We start from the raw sequence: 23,824 nt of genomic DNA on the forward strand, positions 1-23,824 counted from the left end.
ACAGGTATAAAAACCTGAATCCTGTTGTTGGGGGGAAAGTTCGGCTTGCGGACCCTCAGCCCGGTATTGAAGGTCAGCGTAGAATGTGTCCAGCGTCATGTAAAGATGAACACTTGGGGTGCCTAAGTCTTTTTCACGGAGGAGTGGAAGGAAGCGTGCGGCGATGGTAGGATTTCGGAGGTTTCTGAGGTTTACTTGCTTGCGGTTCCTCTGGGAGTAGGATCTTCCATTTTGTGAGGACGTTGGCGCCCTCTTCTGGAGAGTTTAGGGCATGCACTGCATCATCTTTGTGAATTATTATTTTAGCAGGGAAACCCCATTTGTAGGGTATCTTCGCCGCTCTCAAGATTGACGTGATTAAAGAGAAGGCCTTCCTTGCTTGTATTGTATTCTGTGACAAATCGGTGAAAAGGCTTATATTTGTATATGGAGGTGGCAGGGTACCTTGCTTCCTTGCAGCTATCATCAGGGCATCTTTTATGTGGAAAAAAATGGAATTTTGCTATTACATCTCTTGGGACAGAGTCTGGGAGAAAGTTCGGCTTTAGCAATCTGTGCGCTCTGTCAATTGTACAATCTAATTCCGAGACATCTGGAAGGATGCTCGTAATAAGCTTAGCAAGAAAGCTTTTTAGATCATGCTGTGGGACACTCTCTGGGATGCCTCTGAATTTTACGTTACATCTCCTGCTCCTATCCTCCAGATCTGTGAGTTTTTTCCTCATGTTTTCCACTTCCTCCTCCAGGGAGTAGTGTGCATCTATTAATTTGTTGTGGGATGCAGTTACGTCTCCCATTTTGGTTTCAAAATGATCAGTCCTCTCTTCTAGTTCTTGTATAGAGGTGTTTAGGGTATTTGACAGAGACTTAATCTCCTTTTGTAGAGATCCCCTTAAAGCTAGGTTCATTTGTTTTATAAAATCTTCCGTAGCTGGCATATTGGAAGATGGGACACTTATAATAGGGTCAGGCTCAGATGTGGGGTCCTCTTGGTGTTGGTTGGTGTATGGGGAGAGTCGGGGGCGCTGTTTTTCAGGACTTGACAACGGGGTGGAGTGGGTAGATGATGGTTGAGAGCTCGCTTGCGTCATTTCACAACCATGTGGAGCTGCGCTAGTATTCCCCCCATAGGTAGCACTCACCCCGCGCCTGGATGTGACTTTCGGTGTCTCCTCTCCCTGCAGTCCCCGAGCAGCCTCCCGACTTGTCACGCCTGACGATCAAGAAGGGGAGACCTCCGCATCTTCTCTGGGGCTTGCAGGCGATGGGGAACCCTCTTTATTCAGTGGACCCCGTCTCCCCGAGCCGCGGGTGGTGAAAAAGTCTGAGACTTTGTTTAGTGGGGTTTTGATGTTCCTTCTTTTAGGCATTTTTCTGTAAGGAACTTTCGATCTGCTTAGATGTTTCTGAAAAAGTTAGGGTTTGTTTTTTTTTATTAATTTTTTTTTTTTTAACTGTATAAACTGGAAGGACACAAAGCTCTGTTGTTCAGTCCACAATCCCTCCAAAGGGGTTTTTGCTTGGCTCAAGTACAGTGAAGCAAGGCAGTGCTTATCTCAATGTAAGATCAGTTTCAGCTCACACAGCCCTGTGTGAGCTTAGGTTGTAAGCTTTAGTATGGGAAAATCTCGATCTTCAGGGACTTTATCACTGGCTCGTGGATACTTCAGAGCTATTCTCCCTGTTACCAGGTCGTTGTGTGGAGTAGGCAACAAGTTTATTAGAGATGAGCGAGCGTACTCGGAAAATCATTACTCGCTCGAGTAATTTGCTTTATCTGAGTATCGCTGTGCTCGTCCCTGAAGATTCGGGTGCCGCTGCGGCTGACAGGTGAGTCGCAGTGGGGAGCAGGGGAGAGCGGGCGGGAGAGAGGGAGAGAAAGATCTCCCCTCCGTTCCTCCCCGCTCTCCCCTGCAGCTCCCCGCTCCGTGCCGGCACTCGAATCTTCAGGGACGAGCACAGCGATACTCGGATAAAGCAAATTACTCGAGCGAGTAGTGCTTTTCCGAGTACGCTCGCTCATCTCTAACGTTTATCTATGCCCAGGTTTTGAAAGTGGGTAATTGGCTGTCCTGGGCTCCCTTATGTCGGGAGGTTCGGGGAGGTAGTGCGCAGTCTGGTGATTTCACTGACACTTCTCACTGCACACAGCTTTCAGCCGCGGCAGCCGGAGACCCGTTCCCGCGCTCCAGGAGACTTCTAACTATGTCAACTCGCCGGGTGATCTAGCGGAGGCTGCGCTGGAGCTCCGAACTCTCTATTCTAATGTAGGGACTCACTTGAGGATGGGTGAGTTCTCCGGAGTGGCTTCAGAGGACTTCAGCTATAACATGGTGAAGTTTCACTCTTTAGGAGCCCTGTCACTGGCTCGTGGGTGCTTCGGAGCTATTCTCTCCGTTATCAGCCCGTATAAACAGTGTAGGTAATGAGTTTAACTGTGCCTAGACTTTTATGGAGCTGGTAGAAAGCCAACCTGGGCTCACTGCTATCGGGAGATACGGGGAGATGATGTGCGGACTGATGCTAACACTGTCTCTCTCTCTGCCTATTGCGCTCAGCCGCGGCCACCGGAGACTAAGATGGCGTCTCCCTCCCGCGCTTCAGGAGATTTCTGTATATGTCACTCACCGGGAGATCTAGCGGAGGTTGCGCTGTTGTTCCAATCTCTCTCCTCCGATATAGAAATTGTTTCTATAGATAGATGAGTTCTCCAATGCGGCCCCAGAGATCTTCACTTCTCCGGTTGCGCTTGGTGGCGGAGATCTCCGTCTCTCCTGGCTTCCCTCTCCGGTAGCAAGATTTTATCCTCTTCTTCTCTCTCTAGGGATCTTTGGCAAAAGTTTTAGTGAGGTTTTGGCCCTGGAATGCTTTTTAAAGTTGCTTAAAAAACCAGGCTAGAGCAGAGCTTAGGAAGATACGTCTGCTCGGGTCTGCATCTAGGCCACGCCCCCATAACTAGAGGTGTTTTGTGCCTTTTTGCCCACAGCAAAATATTACCTTTTGTAATGCTGCATTCTAAACACAATCTGTTTATCTAATTTCTTAATATACCCCCAAGTTCTGCAACCTTTTTATCTGTGGGACACATACGTCTTTCTAGCTATTTAAAATTGGAGCTGACATCAATTAATTGTGTAAGCCCTTATTACAGAAAATGTTAAGAAACAGGGGGAAAAAAATAATCACAGTTTTTTATGTTTCATGTTTAGTCTCGTGATTGTGCAGCTAATTTGAGCCATAACAGGATTTTCCAATTTATCCAACAAATGGGCAGGAGGCAGAAAATGGTGAAAAACCAAAAATTAATTTATACTCACTACTCCACTCCCCTGTTGGTTCTTACTCGGTGCCAAACTCTGTTTACTTTGGCTGCGTCGGTGACATTCCATATACACATGTGACTGCTGCAGCCAACCACTGGCTTCATCGATATACATCTTGAGACCACTGAGGCCAGTGATTGATTGCAGCAGTATTGGGTGTATATAGAATGTCACTGCTGTGACCAAAGTAAACAGAGCCCAGTGATGGCGTAGGTATGGCAGGAAATCAAAGCGATGAGTTGTTAGTTTATTTATTTTAACCATTTTATTAGTTTTTATTGACATCATTTTTGAGTGCATATAGTTTATTCATTAACTTTTACTATTTTTATTTCTAGGCGAAATTAGAAAATATAGCTATTTTATCACAGTTTTTTTATACCATGCATCATACGGTATAAAGAATATGTTAACTGTATTCTGTGGGTTGGTAGGATTAAGGCAGTACCAATTTATATTGTTTTTTTTGTGTGTTGGCATTTTTTGTTGAATAAAATATATATTTTTTTTTAAAATCATTTTTGTGTTTCTACATCCCGAGTTCCATAACTTTAATTTATTTTTTTTCTTGGATGGAGCTTGTTTTTTTGTGTGATGATTTGTAATTTATTTTGGAACCACTGAACAGAATTGCAGGGAAAGTCTATATATCGATTTTGAAGCCCTTCACAGACTATCGTTAGTAAAATTATATTTCTTTATTAGGATTAGCTAAAAACACTCTCACATAGGGCTGGACACATAAAAGCTGTGGAGGCGTATTACACCAGAGGGACTGGATGCAGATCCCCCACAGCAAACAACGCAAAACGGTTCAGACAAAAACAAAGAAAAAATCAAAAGAGAGTAACTTCCAATTAATGTCAGCATAAGTCCAACCCGGTGCGGATATACACCAGGCATGTATCTCAATTTAAGTTTGCTCAGATAGAGGTTACTTGACACAATTGAAAGAACTGACTGTAATGTCGCAGTACTAGATCGATCGATGTTTTACTCTCTGATTGAATAAATATAAAGCTTGATTAATTTGCTCTCTCTCGATACGTTTCACCTCCAAATAAGCGGATCCTCAGGAGATTTAAAGAGCTGAATGTCTGAGACAGGTGGTGGCCTCTCTCAGTTTAGGAGTAACAATGCTATATTGAATCCTTACATGAGTGTCTGAGGATAAAGTTGCTTAAGGGCTTGCGGCAGCGGGTGTGCTATATGTAGTCATCCGTGCTCTCCAGATGGGGTTTAGGGTCACATTCCCTGTCTGGGATCCCATTGAGTTCTAGGCACCCTCAATGTAGTTTCTCACCTCTCTAAATTTCTTTAGGAGATGGTGTGAGGGAGATTTCAATCTAGCTCTTTAGTTCAGTTGCGGTGTAATCCCTGGGTTGACCAACGAACCTCCAGAGCGGTAATAGTCTCCCTCTCTAGACCCTTCTTCTCACATTAGACCCCTAGCAAGCCCCAACAAAAAAAAAAAAATAGCGTGACCTGTGATGTGGATGGATAGCTTATCCTAATAAAGAAATATAATTTTACTAAGTCTAGTCTGTGAATGGTAGTTTATTTTGGCACCATTTTGGTGCGCTTACTATATACTATTTGACATATACTTTTTATAGGAGAGAATGGAAAAAAACAGCAATTCCCTCGTTGTTTTTTTTCCCACACCATAAACAATGCTATTTATATAATGTATTGCCTGTTTTCTATGGGTTGCTATGATTGTGGTGGTGTCATATATTTATTGTTTTTTTGGATGGGGCTTTTTAATTGTATTAGCTTTTCTTTTTTTTTTTTTTTTTGTAAATCAAATTTTATTGGTGTTTTTCCATATAAACAATTAGGCAACAATTACAAGGTACATGGTTCATTGACAGATGGTAATCATGGGGTTCCAGCAAGCGAGGAGAGCAGCATACTAGATAGACATACTGAGGTTATGTTAAACGAAATACAAATTATGAATGAACTATACAGTATCTCCAGAACAAACAGAAACTTTCGCCTTTGGGACCGAGTTGGAGAAAGTTTTTTAGCGGGGTGAAGATATATCACCAGTATTTAGGAGATATAAAAGACTATCATACTCAGCAAGCATCAGCATGGGGGAACCATCTGTACCAATAAACAAGACAACTGTGGGGGGGGGGGGGGGGGATATGGGGGGGGGGTCAGGGGAGGTAGGGAGGGAGGGAGGGGGGGGGAAGGTGCCTGAAACCATAGCTACCGTCTCATTCGTTCCATATTGGTGAGTCTCTCACTGTCCACCACATGGACCAGGTTTGGCTGAATTTTTCATGTGAATTTTTGGACCAGCTGTATAGTTCCTCTATATTGTAGAGTTTGTCCACTCTCTCTCTCCATTGTCTCATAGTGGGGGCCGTCTGTTGTTTCCAGAGGGGTGGTATAAGAGATTTAGCTGAGTCTAGGATCAAGGCTATCATCTTGTTTCTCTGCGGGTGAAAGTATTTAGAGGGCTTCCAGAGAAGTACCAGATCAGGTGTTACTTTTAAGTTTGGTGAAATTAGATGTATTATCTTTTCTACTCCCTTCCAAAAGAGTGTCAGTGCCGGACACGACCACCAGAGGTGTAGGTAAGAGCCTAAGTGGTTTCCGCATCTCCAGCAGGAGCCATCAGAAGTAAGGTTGTGATCAAGTAACCACTGTGGGGTCCGGTACCAATGGGATAGCAGTTTATAGTGTGTTTCTTGTGCGTGAACACAGGGGGATAAACCAAAGGAAGTTTTTAGAATCATTTTTACCTCGTATGAAGATAGCGTAATCCTTAGGTCCTTCTCCCAAGAGCTCAAGAAAGCTGGTTTGTAAGGAAGGTTGGGGGCAACAAAGTTTTTCCTTAAGTAGGAAATTTTCCAAATGGGCGACTTATTATTCTGTAGTGCTTTCTCAAATGGGGTTAGTGGTCTAGTAGATTTGTGTCTTGTAAGGAAGACCTTTAGTACCCTTTCTAATTGTGCTTGTTGTAGGAAGGACAGCTTTTCCTTAGGGAGAAGTCTCTGCAGTATTGTAGGCGGGGGTAGGTGCGCTAGTGGATATAAATCAGACAGCTTAAGGGGCGAAAACTTTTTCCACACCGAGGATGAGCTCGGGTCTATAGGTAATTCAAGTGCTTTAGTGATAATGCACAACGGGAGCATGGGAGAGGGGGTTGGGGACAGGTCTTTATTGAGCTCATCCCAAACTGCGCAAGGGCCCCTAAGTAATGGGTTAAAACACTTAGCTTTGTATCTGCTTTTAGAGGGTAGCCACAGATCTTCAGTCAGTTGATCTCTGTTGTAGCCTTCCACTAATTTGGTCAACAGTTTGTCCCCGTGTGGCTGGGTTAGGTCAACCCAGTATCGAAGTTGGGCAGCGCGGTAAAAGTCAATTAGATTTGGGAGGTCAATCCCACCCTCAGATCTCCTTCTGGTCATCAGACAGTAGGCCAGTCTTGGCCTCCTCCGCCTCCAGAAGAATCCCATGAACGCAGTGCATATTGTTTTAAAGAAACTAGTCGGCAAGTGAATAGGAAGCATTCTGATTTTATACAGAATAATGGGTAGGACGTACGATTTGATAATGTTTTTTCTGCCGAACCATGACACGAATGGGATATCATAGTTCTTTAGAAGACATTTGACCTGGTCCAACAGCGGTATAAAATTTACGCTATATAGGTCTTCAGCTTGCCGGGACAGTTTGATGCCTAAGTAATCAATTGAGGAATTCGACCATGTGAAGGGCGAGTTGGCTCTCAAAGCGTCAGTCTGGACCTTCGGTATAGAGATATTCAAAATAGTTGATTTTGTAAAATTGATTTTGAAATTGGAAGCAAGGCCGAATCCTTCAAGCACTTCCGTTAGCCTGGGTAGGCTCTTTGGGGGATCTGTTATTAAGAAAACTATATCGTCTGCAAACGCTGCTACTGAGAGCACCTGTTTACTGAAATGGAGACCCCTGATTCCTGGGTCTTGCCTGACCTTAAGGAGTAGTGGTTCCAAGGCCAGAATAAACAGGGAGGGGGAAAGGGGGCACCCCTGCCGAGTACCATTTTTTATGTCGAAGGGAGGGGAGAGAGTGTCATTGATTTTGAGTCTTGCGTGAGGACATGTATAGAGAGAAAAGATCGCCCTGATGAACTCCGATGGGAAACCAAAGGAGTGCAGGACCCTTTCCATATAGCGCCAGTCTACCCTATCAAACGCTTTTTCTGCATCCACGCTTACTAAGGCTAAGGGTATTCTATGGCGTTGTGCATAGCATGCTGCATGCAGCAATCTGATGCAATTATCTCTCCCCTCCCTTCCACCAATGAAGCCCGCCTGCTCTCTGTCTATTAGGGTTGTCATGAAGGGCTCCAGCCTTTTTGCTAGGAGCTTAGCCCATAATTTCATATCTAGATTTATAAGAGATATCGGGCGGTAACTTCCACACAATTCCGGGTCCTTACCATCCTTATGAATCAGAGTAATGTGGGCCTCCTGGGACTGTCTCGGCAGGGAGCCCCCCTCCATCAAATTGTTGAATAACTCTGTTAGTTTAGGTTTTAAAATGGGGAGAAAGGATTTGTAGTACTGAATAGGTAAGCCATCAGGGCCTGGGCTCTTATTGGGCGGACATGACGCAATTAACTCCTCTACTTCTGACTGAGTAACCTGAGCCGTAAGGGTGGAGGCGTCTGTAAGATTAATTCTAGGGATGTCAAGTTGACTTAAGAAGTTGTCTATCGTGGCTGAGGGGTCGGGAAGTGAATTGGGCGTGGAGGTATCTTTCAGGTTATAAAGGCTAGAGTAGTACCGCTGGAACTCCTTTGCTATCTCGGTAGTCGAGGTGCAGGTTCCGCCGGCGGAAGTTTTTATAGCGCCAATATGGTTTTTTGCCCGTGCTTTTTTTAATTAACGAGGTCATTAACTTACTACCTCTGTTACCCTGGGCGTAGATGTAGTTGCTTTTTATTGAATTTGGATTCCAATAAGCGCTTCAGGTCTGTCCTCAGGGTGGTAAGGTTATCTAAATTTTGTTTTGACTGGGAAAGTTTCGCAGCTAGTTCTACTTTTGCTATCTGCGAGAGTTTCTTGTTGATTTCTTTTTGTGTGCGTTTTTTGACGCGGGAACCTAAGGCTATCAGAAGGCCTCGGATGAAGGCCTTGTGTGCTTCCCACACAATCGGGATTTTAGATTCGCCAGAGGAGTTAACACAGAAGTATTCCTCTAACGCTTTAGATAGTTGTTCTCTCTCTTCGTTTGAGTCCAGTAGTGACGCATTGAGAGACCACCTCCACTCCCGTGAAATTGGATGTGGGTCCCTTATGGTCATGTGTATCGGAGCATGGTCAGAGATTGTCATAGAGTCAATCTCTGCCTGAATCATGGATGTAAGGAGGTCAGAGGAGACCAAGACATAGTCCAGTCTTTGATATGAAGAGTGAACTGCCGAGAAGTGGGAGTAGTCCCTGGTAGAGGGATTCAAGGTACGCTAGGAATCTATCAATCCTAGCTCCTGTAAGCTTTTGCCAAGTTTTCTCAACCCCCTTTGAGAGGTTTGAGATCGACCAGAGGAAGAGTCCAAGGAAGGGTTGAATGTGACGTTAAAGTCCCCTGCCATGACTATTTGGCCCACTGCAAAGTGTTTTAAAATTTCTAATTGGAGTAGCCAGGGTATCTGGTCTACATTAGGAGTATAAATGTTTGCGAAGGTCATTTTAACGTTATTTAATGTACCCCTTATATAAAGGACTCTTCCCTCGCCGTCCCTGTATTGGGCCTCTTCAACAAAATTAATTGTTTTGTGAAAAAGGGTCGAGACCCCCTTTGAGGCCGACGAGGGGTGAGTGCTGTGAAACGCTTTGGGGAAGTGTTTGCCCGGGAGGGAGAAGAATTTGGTTCCTTTATAGTGCGTTTCCTGCAAGAAGAGTATTTTGGTGTCATACCTTTTAATGAGGAGGGCGAGGTTATGTCTCTTGAAGGGGGAGTTGAGACCTCTGATGTTAAAGGATGTGATGCGAAGTCCGACCATGGCGACGTTCCTGAGCTACGGCGAGAGAGAGTAGACAAGTGAGAGAAAAGCAAACAGGGAACCAGAGCAGGTACCAAAAAGTAGATTGGATGGCAATTGGTTCAAGTTCTTGAGTGGCTCCGGTGAACTGGATGTCTGGGTACTTGAAGTTCCAGGGAGGTAGGGGGTACTGGGAGGGACGCACGAGGAATGAGAGGGTAGGAAGGCCGAGGAGGGATAAGGTGGGGAGACAACACAAAACAGTAAATGCGCTGTATGTGTAGCACAGAATACAATCCAACTTAACTTATGCAGCTAACTTAATGCTTTTGGGTAGGCGAAGAGGAGGGAGAACCGGAGGCCCCCAACCCCCTGGCCTACAATTGGGCGGGCTACTGAAATCTCGCAGGGTCAAAGACCTCAACGAGAGTTCAGAAAATTTGATACAGCCTGGACGGACCAGCAGCCCCGCGGCCCCCAGAGAAGCAAATTAAGACAGTAGCAACTGGGCCGACAGTCCAGTAAGGTATAATTAAAGTAAGTCATACTCGACGGAACTTTAAACTTAAATGAATAACATTTCTGTAAACACAGTTTCTGGGAAACCGACAATAAACTAGAATATAGTGGGAACACTTGGTCTGGCAGGATAAGGTGTCTCAATTTCTCAACCGTCCTCCTCACAACTTACTGCCCCGGAATCGGGAGTCCAGGAAATAGATCAGCAGTTCTTTAACTTCGGCGGTCGTGGTCGTGGGAAGTCGGTGATAATTTTGGTCGACCGATTGCCAGTCGAACTCAAAATTCCACTGGTGGTTCTAGTCACTCCTAGGTGGGCATTCAGGTCGAATCGTCCCTTGGTTTCTTCTTTTTCCCCTTTGGGGATTTAGAGCTACCTGCTACCAGCCATCTTTCCGGATTCTCCAAATGGTGAAATTGGGGCAGATCCGGGAGTGGTTGCCAGTTAGGCAGTTCAATAGGGTCAATCTCAAGGGTTTTCCAAAGATTCTGTAGGTCGTCGTTGGAGCAGTTATTGACTCTTTTGCCCTTATGGAAGCAACTCAGACCAAACGGGAAAAACCATGAATATTTTATGTCCATAGATTTGAGTGTTTCTAAGAGCGGACGAAGAATGCGGCGCTTTGCCAAGGTTGAGGGGGCAAGGTCCTGAAAGATTTGTATCGGAGACTCGGCAAAACTCAGATCTGGGAAGGCGAGAACCTTACAAATGATGCCGCGAGGAGGCTCGGATGCATTCGGCGGAGGTCTGAGCGCTCTATGGATCCTTTCAGTACATATAGAGCTGGCTCTATCTGCCCCCAGGAGCAATGCAAAAATTTCTTTTGCGATTTTCGGCAGACTCTCACTAGCATGAGATTTGGGCAGCCCTTTGATACGCACGTTATTGCGTCGATTCCTGTTTTCAAGATCCTCCTGCATCAGGAGGGTCTTGTTAAGGTGAGTGTGCTACTCCTTTAAGGCCCGCTCTAACTGCATGGAGTGAGTAGTAATGGCTGACGCTGTAGTCTCAAGCTCTTCCACTCTGTGCTCCATCTGTCTAAAGTCCTCCTTAATCTCAGCTAGGTCAGCGCTTATGGGGCACAGGGCATGTGAAATCAGCTCTCTCATGAAGGATTTAGAGACTGTCTCCTCATCTTCACCTTCGGAGCACGTCTCCTCCTCCTCCCCCTTGCTGGGAGCAGATATGAGTTCCCTCGCTGGCGCCATCTTGGCGGGGGGGGGGGGGGGGCGGGGACCGGGCAGACCGATCTCTGAAGAATCGCTGCATGTCTACTTGCCCTTTAGTCGCTCGGGGCGTTCCCTGCAGGTCAGTGTTCTTTTCTCTTGTCAGTTTACCAATTGTTCCGTCTGTAAGCTGCTGTTTGGGGTCAGCGTGGGTGCTTGGTCAGAGGAGCGCTTCTCTCAAGCAGCCATCACGCTCGGCGTCCAGGCTCCGCCCCTTGTATTAGCTTTTCTTAAAGAATTTTATCCTTATTTTGACTCATTAGGGGTCTAGCAGCTGTAATCTTCTGACTAATTATATAATGCTGCTAATATTCAGTAAAAAGGAAGACTATTTTAGCAAGCCTGGAGGGCTTTGTCAGCCCTCTGACTGTCATGGACATCGATCAGCCCCTGTGATTGTGTTTTCAAATGCTGATGGGCTGATAAAGGGAGTCCCTTTCTCTCAAACTCCCTAAATGCTGCGGTTGCTACTGACTGTGGCATCTAAGGGTTTTAACAGCTGGCATTGGAGGTAACTTTGACCCGGACATTGCCGTGGGACATTGGATGTATCGTACAGCTGTCCCCCACTGTTAAAAAGCGTGGACACAACAGCTGTGCCCATGACAATGACTAGACATACTAATACTCGTATGTCCTACTGCAGTAAGAAAATCACGTGTCCATTAAATAATATTTACTCCAAAAATTAATTTTATAATTCTCTTGTGATGCCAAATATACACACTGTATATACAAATTGTGTTGCAGCATACGAAGGTGCTGCTGTGACACTTAGATCAGGCATTCCTTTTTCCCACAACAGCGGGCACCACAAATCTATTCTAGACAACTATTTGCTAGGAAAGCAAGAGCCTGCTGTGCGTGGTGGAATAATCTGACCTCCAGCAATCATGTGTAAAATGCCGGGAGTAGTACCAAAATTGTGTTGAGTTAAAGAAACCATCCACTCACTGAAGTGGTGACACAGATGTAATGGCAGCAGTGAAATGGAACACTAAATACAAAAGTAAATCTAGCTTTTTACAGGAGTTTTCGTCAGCCATAAAAGACAACGTGAGACCAGCAGAACAAGGGCGCCTGGTGTAAGAAGTTACCAATGCTGAGATTAGTGACAGAGCCAAGTGGGCTTACTTACCATATCCCTTTGTTATATCATGAAAAATTGGCACTTTTGGTCTTCCCGAAAATTCATCTGCATGATTCACTAGGGCATCTTTCACTGCATCGTATCCACACAGTACAACAACTTCCTCTACTCCTAGTGTTATCGTGTATATCGATCCATATGTCTTAGAGAGCTGCAAATTAAATTTGAATGAAACTATCATTTTAGAACTAAAGCTAGGATGTTGGATATAAAGTTATAGTATGTATGGCAGAGCTCTTTGTGTCGAGAGGAGCCCATTCAGTGTTTTGATAAAGGACCTTATAATCTGGGAATACACTTATGCCACCAATAGCAGCTGAATAGTCCTGATAGTGGGATAGTAAAAGGGCTTGGAGTCTGGTGCAACTTTTTTATGATGGACTGGTGTTAAAGGGAACCTGTCACCAGGTACGAGCACCATAAACTAAGTTATGATGCTCATATGGCTGGTTCACTTGAGTCCAGGGAGGTATTTCTTATGATTACACTGCTCCCCATTGATTGTTATGAGAGTGTGTGTGCATGGCATGCAGTCAGCGGTATGGCTGCATAGTCCACGCTGACTTTTGAGTTGACAGTGCTAGATCAGAGAGCCAGGTAAGTATAAGAAATACCTCCCTGGACTCAAGGGAATCTGCCATATGAGCACCATAACTAAGTTTATGGAACACATACTTGGTGACAGATTTTCCCTAATGGAGCCACAAGTCTTATAAAAGAAATCATTATTGAGAACTAGCCCTGCTCAATAATAAAGAAGCTTTCGAGGTGTTAAGCTTCTTCATCAGGCAGATGGCCTGTACACCTTTTCCTATAAAGTATATAAAAATTAGGTAAAATACAAAAAAATTGTATATAAGTGTGGAGTAAGGAAAGGATAGAAATAGGAAATAAACATGAAAAAAAGAAAACATACTGTACAGGATGATTCTCTCACTAGAAAATACAAAGATTTGGTCATGGTGCTCTTCTATCACTCTCCTGTTCCTGGGTCTGTGGTCGGATGCTGTCATCCTCCAGGTCTTGCACACTGTATTTTCTCTGCATCCTTGGTCTTAGCACGTAGGGCTCACGTGCTGCTCCCCCATGTCCTAAAGGGCCAGAGTGTGCTCCCTAATTCTGTCCCCAGCCAACCGTGCTCCTCTTCTGGCTATTTTACTCCTACTGTCCTGGGTGGCAAAACAGGACACCATAATGGGGTACCATTTAGGTTTTTGCTATAGGACCAAATCACTTCCATGTATGCCACTGGTTAAGACCCTTCTCTCTATGTCTCTCTCTCTGCTAAAGTCGGGGGCTCTTCTGCACACATATGTTACTTGTAAATATCACAGAGATCTTATGGTCCTGTTGTATGTTGGGGATTATTATCTTGTCCATGGTTAGTATACAACAAACAGGACTATGGGATCCTTGGGACATTCACATGTTTCACTTCCAATATTGTGTACCTGATCCTGTGCAGTAAATGTCCTGTTGGGGGGGCTTTATGTTGGAGAAACAGGACAAAAACTGAAAGCGAGGATGAGGTGTCACTGTCACTCAATTAAAGAAAGAAAGACAGAATTACCTATGGCGGAGCATTTTCTGAGTCACAGACACAACATAGAATATATAAAAGTTACTATATTAAAGGGCAATTTCAAATCACAGCGTCATAGAAGAATTTGAGAGTACAAGTTTCTAACCAGCTTTAAAACTCTCAAGACAGTAATCAACATTACAAGTGGCTTCATGCTACAGTGGAAAATATGAGAAATCAAAAGCAGAGATAAAACAAACCTGGAGAGTCCCAAACACCAATTTAGAGACCATTAAACTTTCACATTCTTGTCACTGGACTAATAAAGTATTTACTTCTCTACTCAATCTATTCTGGTATTGTTTTAAGTGCAGATTAATCACACCATGTCTGTGCCTTTTCATATGTATGCATATATCGTATGTATGCCTCTTCAGATCTATTCCATTTAGCCTGAAGAAGAACTCTAAGTGGGTTGGAAAGCTTGCTATAACATCATACTTATTTGTTAGCCATTAAAAGGTATTATATCTACAAGACTACTTGGCTTCTCTAACTGAGAACAATCATATTGTTAAACACACTTATTGCCATGTTCTAATGACGTTTATGGAAGTTACATCAGTAGAGCCCTGTGATCGGTGTCAAAAGGGATTGTATAAAGTTGTTAGGAATTTGGTCTTCAACTATCCATTTTGTCTCCAGTCAGCCATGTTATAACCTTCAAATTAATTCTCTTTACAAACTAACTCGTGTCTCCTTTAAGAATTTTATGCCTTTTTAGATTATTTCCCTTTTACAAATTGAGATATGAATTTCCTAGACGTGCAGCCAGCATTACTAGTGCAGGAGATTGTCAGGCTGAAGTATTACTTGTTATGTCGTGAAGATTAGTAAGAAAGTGTATTGTTTGTCTATTTTCTTAATCAAATGTATAGTTCTCATAATTACGCTTTCTATCCATGAGAAAATGACTTGTATACAGCTTTGGCATAAATACACTCCCTGTCTTCTTCTGTAAAGGTCTATGTTTTTACAATAAATCTTAGAATTCTTAGGAATACAGAGAACTGTCTGTGTCTCATTGATTCCTTCCGGCCGGGTGTACAATAATAATTTGGAACTCGGCAACACATCATTTGGGTCCCTGGAATATAACAGAACAAAGTGGACACCTATAAATATTTACTCTCTATACTGTATGCAGCTTATTACATTCCCCTGCCTCACGAACACTTCAGGATACAATAGTCATACAATCTGAATGTTACCTGATGAAGTGTTTGATACGGTTTCTTCAGGTCTAGAATGTGCAGATTTCCAATGATGGGTAACGGTCTGGGTCCGGGGGGCAGATTATATTTACCACTTCTTTTCCGTCCATAGAAAAATAGGGCAACAAAAAAGCACAGAATGACAGACAGAACCAACGTGGTGGGATCAGAGACGTTCATGGTGCCAGGAAAGGTTTCTATGGAAAGACAGATATAAGTGTGATTGCATACTGTAGGTAACAGATGATATCTGATGTATCTAGAGGAGCAGAGCTAAGTTCATCATTACGTAGAATCCACTACAAACCATTTGGTTCTACACAGAACTGCAGATAAACGGACTAAATTATCTCAGTAAGTTATTTTAATGCACTAACAATAGTTTGACGTGACAAATTCTAATCTGCTATAGCTGTAAATTAAGAAGTCTTCAGATGTTATTCTAAAAGTGTGCAAATTCTGTATAGCTTATAGTTGGATTCACCTGTTCATCAAAGTATCTATCTATCTATCTATCTATCTATCTATCTATCTATCTATCTATCTATCTATCTATCTACTTACCTTAGATCCTGCAGTGGTCCCAGTAAGATTTCTCTTTCAGTCCCCAATAATGTTTAGTTGGAAGGTAGACGGGGTCCAGCTCATCAGCTTGATTTACCAGTTCTGATTCACATTGTATAAAACCGAAGTGTAATCAGATAGTTATAGTTGTACTCTGGCCAGATACTCAGCCCATAAAGCCTACAGGACTAAGGTTTCAGCAATGTTACACCATCAAGTACAAACAGGATAAAGAAAATCAAATCATTAATCCAGTAACTGATATGTAACCAATGGAATCAATTCAAATGCAGGGATTTGTAGTATGTAAATAAAAAATTAAATGAGTTTTCCAGGCAGTGCCCATTGTCAGTGCCCAGATACACAGAGGTTGGAATGAAAGATGTTGCTCTGACCCCTGTGTAGTGGCTGGTACTTGTAAATCAATGAGAACTGCGCCTACAACAACAATTGCAGGCAACTATACAGGGGTCGGAGCAGTGGCTTCCAGTCTGATCCCTGTGTATCCTGGCACTGACAGCGCGCTGACTGGAAAACCCCTTTAAAAATAAAAAGAAATGGAACAATCTAAAGTATATCTCTCTATCCACTCATTAGAGCAGCTGTGGATTAAAGGGATAATACTGATGAACTATTCTCAGGATAGGTCATCAATAGTAGATTGGCAGGAGTCTGTCCCCTAGGACCCCCACAGTCAGGTGTTTGCCAAACCAGTGCACTTATCTACTGAGCTAACTTCTACAGGTAGCAGACAGCAACTTTAATACTGCAGTGGCCACACTTGGTATTACAGGCCTTGTTTCCACTGAAATGAATGGAAACTTTGCCTGAAATATATAGCCTGACTACTCTATTAGGAACAAAGCACAGTGTCCTGGTGAGCAGCTGCTTGGTGGGCAAACATCTGCAGCAAAAATGTATAAGAAAATATATGTGAAAGTAAAGCCTTGAATGATCCCCTTTGTAATAATTGAAAAACATAGTAGCATAGTATGTTAGCCTGAAAGAAGACAATGTCCATCAGGTTCGGCCTGTTTTCACTGAGGCTGGATTGGAGCTCAGGTGTAGTAGCCATGCCAGTCACTGGACAGTAGTCAAGATAACTGGGAGTCGTTAACAGGAAGTCATGGTATGCAGTAGAATGGGATGAGATAGAAGCATAGTCAAAAGGAAGCCAGATGTCAGCAGCAGGAGGTATCGGTATGGAGTGCAGTGGGATGACATGGAAGCATAATCAAATGGAAGCCAGAGTTCAGCAGCAGCAGGTATCGGTATGCAGTACAATGGGATGAGATGGAAACATAGTCAAATGGAAGCCAGAGATCAGCAGAAGCAGCAGGAGGTATCAGTACAATTGCAGATGAGCAGGAGGAAGAGGAGCTTGATCAAGGTGGTAGAGTTCAATAAACACTCACTGAAGGAGTGGCTTTTATAGGAAGTGCAATCAGGAACAGGAATGGGGTCAGGACCAGGAGGCAGAAACTAGGTATCTGGGAAATACAGAACAAGGCTAGGTTTCAGCAAAGGAACTGCCCAAGTCCTGGAAAGCCTAGCGGAGAGAGCTGCTGACTTTTTGTATTCATTACCATACAATTTATACGGTTGTTGTTATTCTTTTTATTCATCAAGCTACTTATGGTCCTATTAGCTGTTCTGTAAGTTGTAACTGTACTAACCACACCCCCTGCTCAACCCCCATTCGCATTACTTGGTCCCAGATCACTGTCTACACTGTCTTAACCCCTAATACTTTTTATGCCCTCCACCTCAAGTCTCTAGTTTAAACACCTCCTCCAGCCTTTTAGCCATCTTCGCCTCATCACAGCTGCACCCCCACCATCGACATGCAGCCCATCCCTACAGTAGAGCCTGTAGCCGACAGCAAAGTGCGCTCAAGAATTTATTTTTGGTAGGCCTGTCTAATGCAGTAAAAGATCTATTGCTGTCCCATCCATCACCCTCTACTTTGAATCAAGCTATGGAATTGGCAGTCAGAACTGATCATAGACTCAGGTTAAGAAGGGAAGCTAAGCTAGAGTACCCTCAAGAACGTGGTGCTAAGTCTCTAGCAACTTCTACAGCCTGTACCCCATTGTCAACCCCCAGAGCTGATAGTATGGAAGTAGACCGATTAAGTCCTGGAGAGCGGAGGTGGTTCCGGGCTTCAAACCAACTCGGTTTCTACTGCAGCAAGACTGGTCATCGCATTGCGTCCTGCCAGGAAAAGCAGCCACGGAAGCAGCAGGAAAACTTCAGCTTGTAGGTGATTGTCGGGAGGGTCATCTAGGAGGTCAGGTACTTCCTAAATTGCTGGTGCCTTGTAGTGTGTCTTACAAGGCTTTTCACAGGGTGGCACCGGCATTTATTGGTTCTGGGTCGGCAGCAAACCTTATCCATTTGCAGTTCGTAAGACCACTGTTATCTAGTTTTACCGTGTTAGGTTTGCCAATCCACTTTACCAGTATCGATGCAACCCCTCTGTCCTCTGGGGTAGTGCGTTGGAGGACACCAGAACTTCGGTTCATGGTGGGCGCATTACATTCGGAGGTTATTTCATTCTGGTCATGGAGAAGATGTCTGTGGATATCGTTCTGGGATTGCTGTGGCTAAGGACACACAATCCTCAGTTCGATTGGACTACTCTGGAGCTAGTTCGGTGGGGAGGTTTCTGTCAGGATCATCTAGTGCCTGTTACATTGTGTTCCACCAATACTATTAGTACTTCAGACTATTTATGGGATTTTCAACATGTGTTCTCTAAGAAGCTTTCTGAGGTATTACCCCCACACCGCAAATGGGATTGTAGGATTGATCTGGTCCCGGATAGTTCCATCCCTAAGGGGGCCATATTTAATCTGTCAGGTTTGGAGCATGAGGCTCTTAAATTCTATATTTCAGGGGCTTTAGCCAAGGAACATATCAGCCCATAAAAGTCACCAGCTGGAGCAGGCCTTTTTTTTGTTGAAAAGAAAGATGGGTGTTTGCGGCCTTGTGTTGACTATCGGGCTTTAAACAAGATCACCATAAAGAGTCAGTGATCGCTCCCTCTGATCCCTGATCTGTTGAATCAGGTGGTGGGAGCACGCTAGTTCTCTAAGCTTGACCTGCGGGGGACTTATAATCTTGTACGTATTAAGTCTGGTGATGAGTGGAAGACCGCGTTCAACACCCTGTTGGGGCACTTCGAGTGTCTGGTTATGCCCTTCGGGTTATGCAACGCCCCTGCGGTTTTTCAGGGGTTTATGAACGCATTCCTCCACGATTATCTAGTGGTTTTATGGTTGTCTATTTGGATGACATTTTGGTGTACTCGTCATTGGGACACACATGTTAGACATCTCCATTTAGTGTTAGAGCGGCTACTGGAGTACCAATTGTATGTTAAATTGGAGAAGTGCTCATTTGGGGTCAAACGCGTGTCCTTTCTGGGGTATATCATTACTCCAACTGATGTGTGTATGAAGTCAGACAAGGTTGCGGCAATTACACAATGGGCTAAACCAGATAATTTGAAGGCTCTTCAGCGCTTTCTTGGGTTTGCCTACTTATACAGAAAATTTATCAGAAATGTTTCAGTAATTGCACAACCGCTGACTGATCTCACTAAAAAAGGAGCGGACGTGATGTTGTCGTCTCCGGAAGCTTCAGAGGCGTTTGAGCAACTTAAGAGAGCTTTTTTCACCACGCCGGTGCTTGCTCAGCCAGACCCTCAGAAACCCTTTTTCGTGGAGGTAGACGCTTCTGAGGTATTGGTGGAGGTATAGTTCGTGTGCCTACTTTTCTCGTAAATGCAATAGCACCGAGCGCAACTACGATGTTGGGAACAAGGAACTGTTGGCAATAAAATGGGCAGGTGACAGTTTCACCAATCACAAGAACTTAGTGTATCTTGAGAATGCTAAGCGTCCCAATGCGCCACAAACCAGGTGGGTGCTTTTCTTTTTGAGATTCAATTTTACAGTCACGTAACTGCCGGGAGATAAAAGTGTGAAAGCTGACGCCCTCTCCCGCAATCTCGGGACTCCGGAGGTTAAGGACTCTTCTCCGAAAGGCATCCTCCTGCCCGGTGTCATGGTCGCAGCCCTGATATGGAACCTTCTGGCTCAGCTTCAGGAATATCAACAAGAAGCTCCAGAGGGGGTTCCGGCAGGGAAGTTATTTGTACCGATGTCCCTGCGGTTGTTGGTTCTAGAAGAGTCTCATTTATCTGTTTTGCAGGGCATCCAAAGGTCCAGGGGACTCTTGAGCTATGTTCCCGTTTCTAGTGGTGGCCCGGCATGACATGGGAGGTCCGGGAATTCGTAAATCGGTGTTCAGCTTGTGCACATTGTAAGAGGCGCTGTAAGAGCCCTGAGGGACTGTTAATGCCGTTGTCATTACCTGGTAGGCCATGATGGCATGTGTTCATGGGTTTTGTCACTGACCTGCCCCTGTCACAAGGTTGTTCCACCATTTTGGTAGTTGTTGACAGGTTCTCGAAAATGGCGCATTTTGTTGCTTTGGAAAAATTGCCGTCTGTCGCTGAATTAGTGAAGACTTTCATTAGAGAGATTATAAGATTGCACAGAATACCGGTCAATATAGTTTCGGATCAGGGGGTGCAATTTGTGGCCCAATTTTGGAGGGCCTTCTTTAAAAGCTTGGGAACATCTCTGTCTTTCTCATCAGTGTTTCCGCAGACAAATGGGTAAACGGAACATAAAAATCAAGACCTAGTACAAAACTTGCGTCTTTTTGTGGGCGAGAGGCTCAGTCGGAGGGGAGAGTTTTTACCTTTGGCCAAATTTTCCAAAAATAATCGAATCAGTTCTGCGACGGGGGTGTCACCTTTCTTCTATGTGTTCGGTCGGCATCCCCGGTTCCTGACTTCCATTCCAGTACCTACAGTTTGTTGATGTTGTTATTAGTGAGTTGCGGGATGTCTGGAATGGTGTGAACAAGAATCTGGAGGAAGCAAGTGGTCAAATGCAACTATGTAGTTGTAAAAGGTCCACTGTGTCGGAGCCATTTGAGGTCGGTCAGAAGGTTTATCTGTCCACGAAGAAATTAAAATTTAAGTTCCCCTCAGCAAAGCTTGCACCGCGTTTTATCGGTCTCTTTGCCAATGACATGAGTCATTATTCCTCTAGCTTCTGAGTTGGATTTGCCAGGTTCTTGGAGGGTGCATAGGGTGTTTCATAAATCCTTCTTGAAGTTGTTTATCCCTCCGGTTGTTCATCCCTCCCAGACGTCTATCAGCAGCAGACACAATCAGAGATGGTGTAAAATCACAACCACTTTGAAGAGAAATGCACTTCTACAGTATTGGGGCTTATTCTGACGTGCGCATATCAGCTGGGTTTTCATGCCCGGCTAATATATGCTGTCTCTCTCTGCAGGGGGAGGAGGCAGGCCAGGCTGGAAGCAGTGCACTGAGCTCCCGACCCCTCTCCGCCCTCTCTCCGCCCCTCGACACTATTTGCAATGATAGGGGCGGGATGGGGGGGACTTAGCGACACCCCTATCCCACCCCTCCCATTGCAAACAGTGGCGAGGGGCGAAGAGGGGACGAGAGCTCAGTGCACTGCTCTGCACCCGGCCTGCCTCCTGTCCCTCCCCCTGCAGAGAGGGATAGTGTATATTGGCCAAGCGTGTCAACCCGGCCAATATATGCACGTCGGAATAAGCCCTTATACTTATAAAAATTCAACAAACTCATTACTATTAGGATAACAGGGCATGCCCATTTTAGCCAAACCTTGAGTTTCTTCACATGCACACAAGACATGTGTAACTGATGGGTGGTTTCACACAGGATTTTTCTGCGAAAAAGCTGTACTTTTTGTGACAGCTTTTTAAACAACTTAAAAGGGTTTTCCCACAACATAACTGCTTCACAACCACTCTGTCCCTATTCAATACAGACCAGGATATGTGACTGGTGCAGCCAATCACTGGCTATAGAAGGTCACTGCTGTGGTCAGTAAGCAACCAGGAAGGAGTGGTTGTGAAGCAATTTTAAGTTATTGGGAAATTTATTGAATGAGCCAAAGACAGAAATACCACAAGTATAAACTTACAATTTCTTTTGTGATTCCAATGCCTTCAGCAAAACAAAACGTATTGCATCACTTTACTCGTGATTTTCATGCGCGTAAAAATTGCATGTTGCTCCAATCTAAAAAATTGAAAATGGCATTTACATGTGAGTGCAGAGCATTTTTTATTTGCTTCCCATAGGAAATAATGGGAAGTTCTAAAACAGAATAAGCGAATTATAATAATTAATATTTTTGTTGTGCTGTGGGGAGAAGTTTTTCTTTTTTTTTTTTTAATTCATAGGTTAAAATACAGGAGAATTTTCAGTAGAGTTTTACATTAAAGGGGTTGTCTCGCGCCGAAACGTTTTTTTTTTTTCCATAGGCCCCCCGTTCGGCGCAGGACAACCCCAAGGGATGTGTTAAAAAAAAAAAAAACATATTACTTACCCGAATCCCCGCACTGCGACGTCTTCCTTCTTCCTTCTTCTTCCTTCACCAAGATGGCCACCGGGATCTTCACCCACGATGCACCGCGGGTCCTTTCCCATGGTGCACCGTGGGCTCTGTGCGGTCCATTGCCGATTCCAGCCTCCTGATTGGCTGGAATCGGCACACGTGACGGGGCGGAGCTACGATGACCAGCTCTCCGGCACGAGCGGCCCCATTCACCAGGAAGAAGACCGCACAGTGCAAGCGCGTCTAATAACGCCAGAAGAAAGCGAAATTAGACGGATCCATGGCGACGGGGATGCTAGCAACGGAGCAGGTAAGTGAATAACTTCTGTATGGCTCATATTTAATGCACGATGTACATTACAAAGTGCATTAATATGGCCATACAGAAGTGTATAACCCCACTTGCTGCCACGAGACAACCCCTTTAAGAACATTACAGAAAGTTTGCTGATCAGCCTCTTTTACTGTTAACCAGAGTGGAAGGCAGCTACAAATAGTGTCTGTCTGTTTCAAGTTGTCCATCAATAACACAGACAGTGAATTCATTTCATTGAACATGATTTATGCAATGCTTTATTTCACCAGTGGAGGTGCTGTAGAGAAAATGAAGACTGTTCCCTTACAGTTTACAACTGATTGCTTGTGGTCCATTGCAGCAGGACACTCTGTGATCTGCTTAATTGTATGGGTCCTTTCTAGCAAAAAAGTGGGTCACCAACGACAATGGTTTCTTTAAGGACAGTTTAAGACAAGCATATTATGGACACGTTTGCACCCATATTATGGAAGAGTTTCCCAGCCAACCGTGGTCTACTAACCTAAACCTATAAGTCTGTGAGGTCAGGTTAATAGACCTGCTGCAGGGCCAAAACACTTGCCCATAACACGGGTTCAAAAATGCACCTCTACTACGCTCATCTAAAACTGGAGGCTAGGCTATATACTATTCCTGAAGGCCCTGGGAGGATGTAATGAGGGGCGAAGCTCTATAGTAGAGGGTGATGGTTCTGTGATGATGGATTTTTGGATGAGCTTTTATAGGCAAGGAAACACTGGGATCTGTAGTTCTCTCCTCCCGTATATTCTAACTTTCCATTATAATAGCCTGGAAATGCTGATAGTTGTAATTATTTTATACTTCCTCCCTGTAATGTCTTCTAATATTACACTAATTATGACATGCATGGACTTGTAGTCCCAACTCTTATATTTTGCCCCTGTGATTTCCTCTGTTAACCCAAACTGTCCAGGACATGCTGGAAGTTGTTGTTTTTTCCCTCCTGTATAGGGGACCCACCCAAAGTGCATGGAATCTTGTGAATTCCTGTTCAAATGTTGCTGAAAAAATATGCAGCGTAAATTGACCTGCTGCACAGATTTCAAGTCCTCGGTGTATCAATTTTTGATGCAGATTCTCAGTGCAGATAGCAACTCTTGATGGTTCAAAAATATTTTTTTAGCTGCATCGGATATAACAGTACAATTGCAGAAATAATCAAAATAAAAATCAGGACCAAGCCCCATTCCCTCATTCTTGCATATTCTGCAACTACCCAACATCCCATACAGATTTTTAGGAAAACATAACATAACAAAACATAGCCATAATCCCCCTTACATCTATCGCCGAACATCCCATTATTTGGGGGCTTCAGAGAGAAAGTTAAAATAGCAACTTTTTAAATGAGGAGGTGAAATGAGTGGGATACATGTGGATTTTGGTTCAGATTGTGATTCAGTTTCATACCAAATCCGCGTTGTTTATATAGCCTTAAAGGGG

General features: G+C 44.1%; 1 protein-coding gene across 1 annotated transcript in view; it reads right to left on the bottom strand.

The window, feature by feature from the left end:
* The window catches only part of LOC136617455 (cytochrome P450 2K6-like), a 61,568-nt gene extending 41,608 nt beyond the window's left edge, over positions 1-19,960 (bottom strand). The window contains exons 1-4 of the mRNA XM_066594264.1: positions 19,949-19,960; positions 19,492-19,675; positions 15,002-15,201; positions 12,197-12,359 (exon numbers count right to left, since the gene is read on the bottom strand). Of these exons, the coding sequence (XP_066450361.1) occupies positions 12,197-12,359; positions 15,002-15,201; positions 19,492-19,675; positions 19,949-19,960 (559 nt within the window). The remainder of the gene's footprint in view (positions 1-12,196; positions 12,360-15,001; positions 15,202-19,491; positions 19,676-19,948) is intronic.
* Positions 19,961-23,824: the final 3,864 nt, after the last annotated feature.

The sequence above is a fragment of the Eleutherodactylus coqui genome, chromosome 1, assembly GCF_035609145.1.
Source record: "Eleutherodactylus coqui strain aEleCoq1 chromosome 1, aEleCoq1.hap1, whole genome shotgun sequence".
Lineage (NCBI taxonomy): Eukaryota > Metazoa > Chordata > Amphibia > Anura > Eleutherodactylidae > Eleutherodactylus > Eleutherodactylus coqui.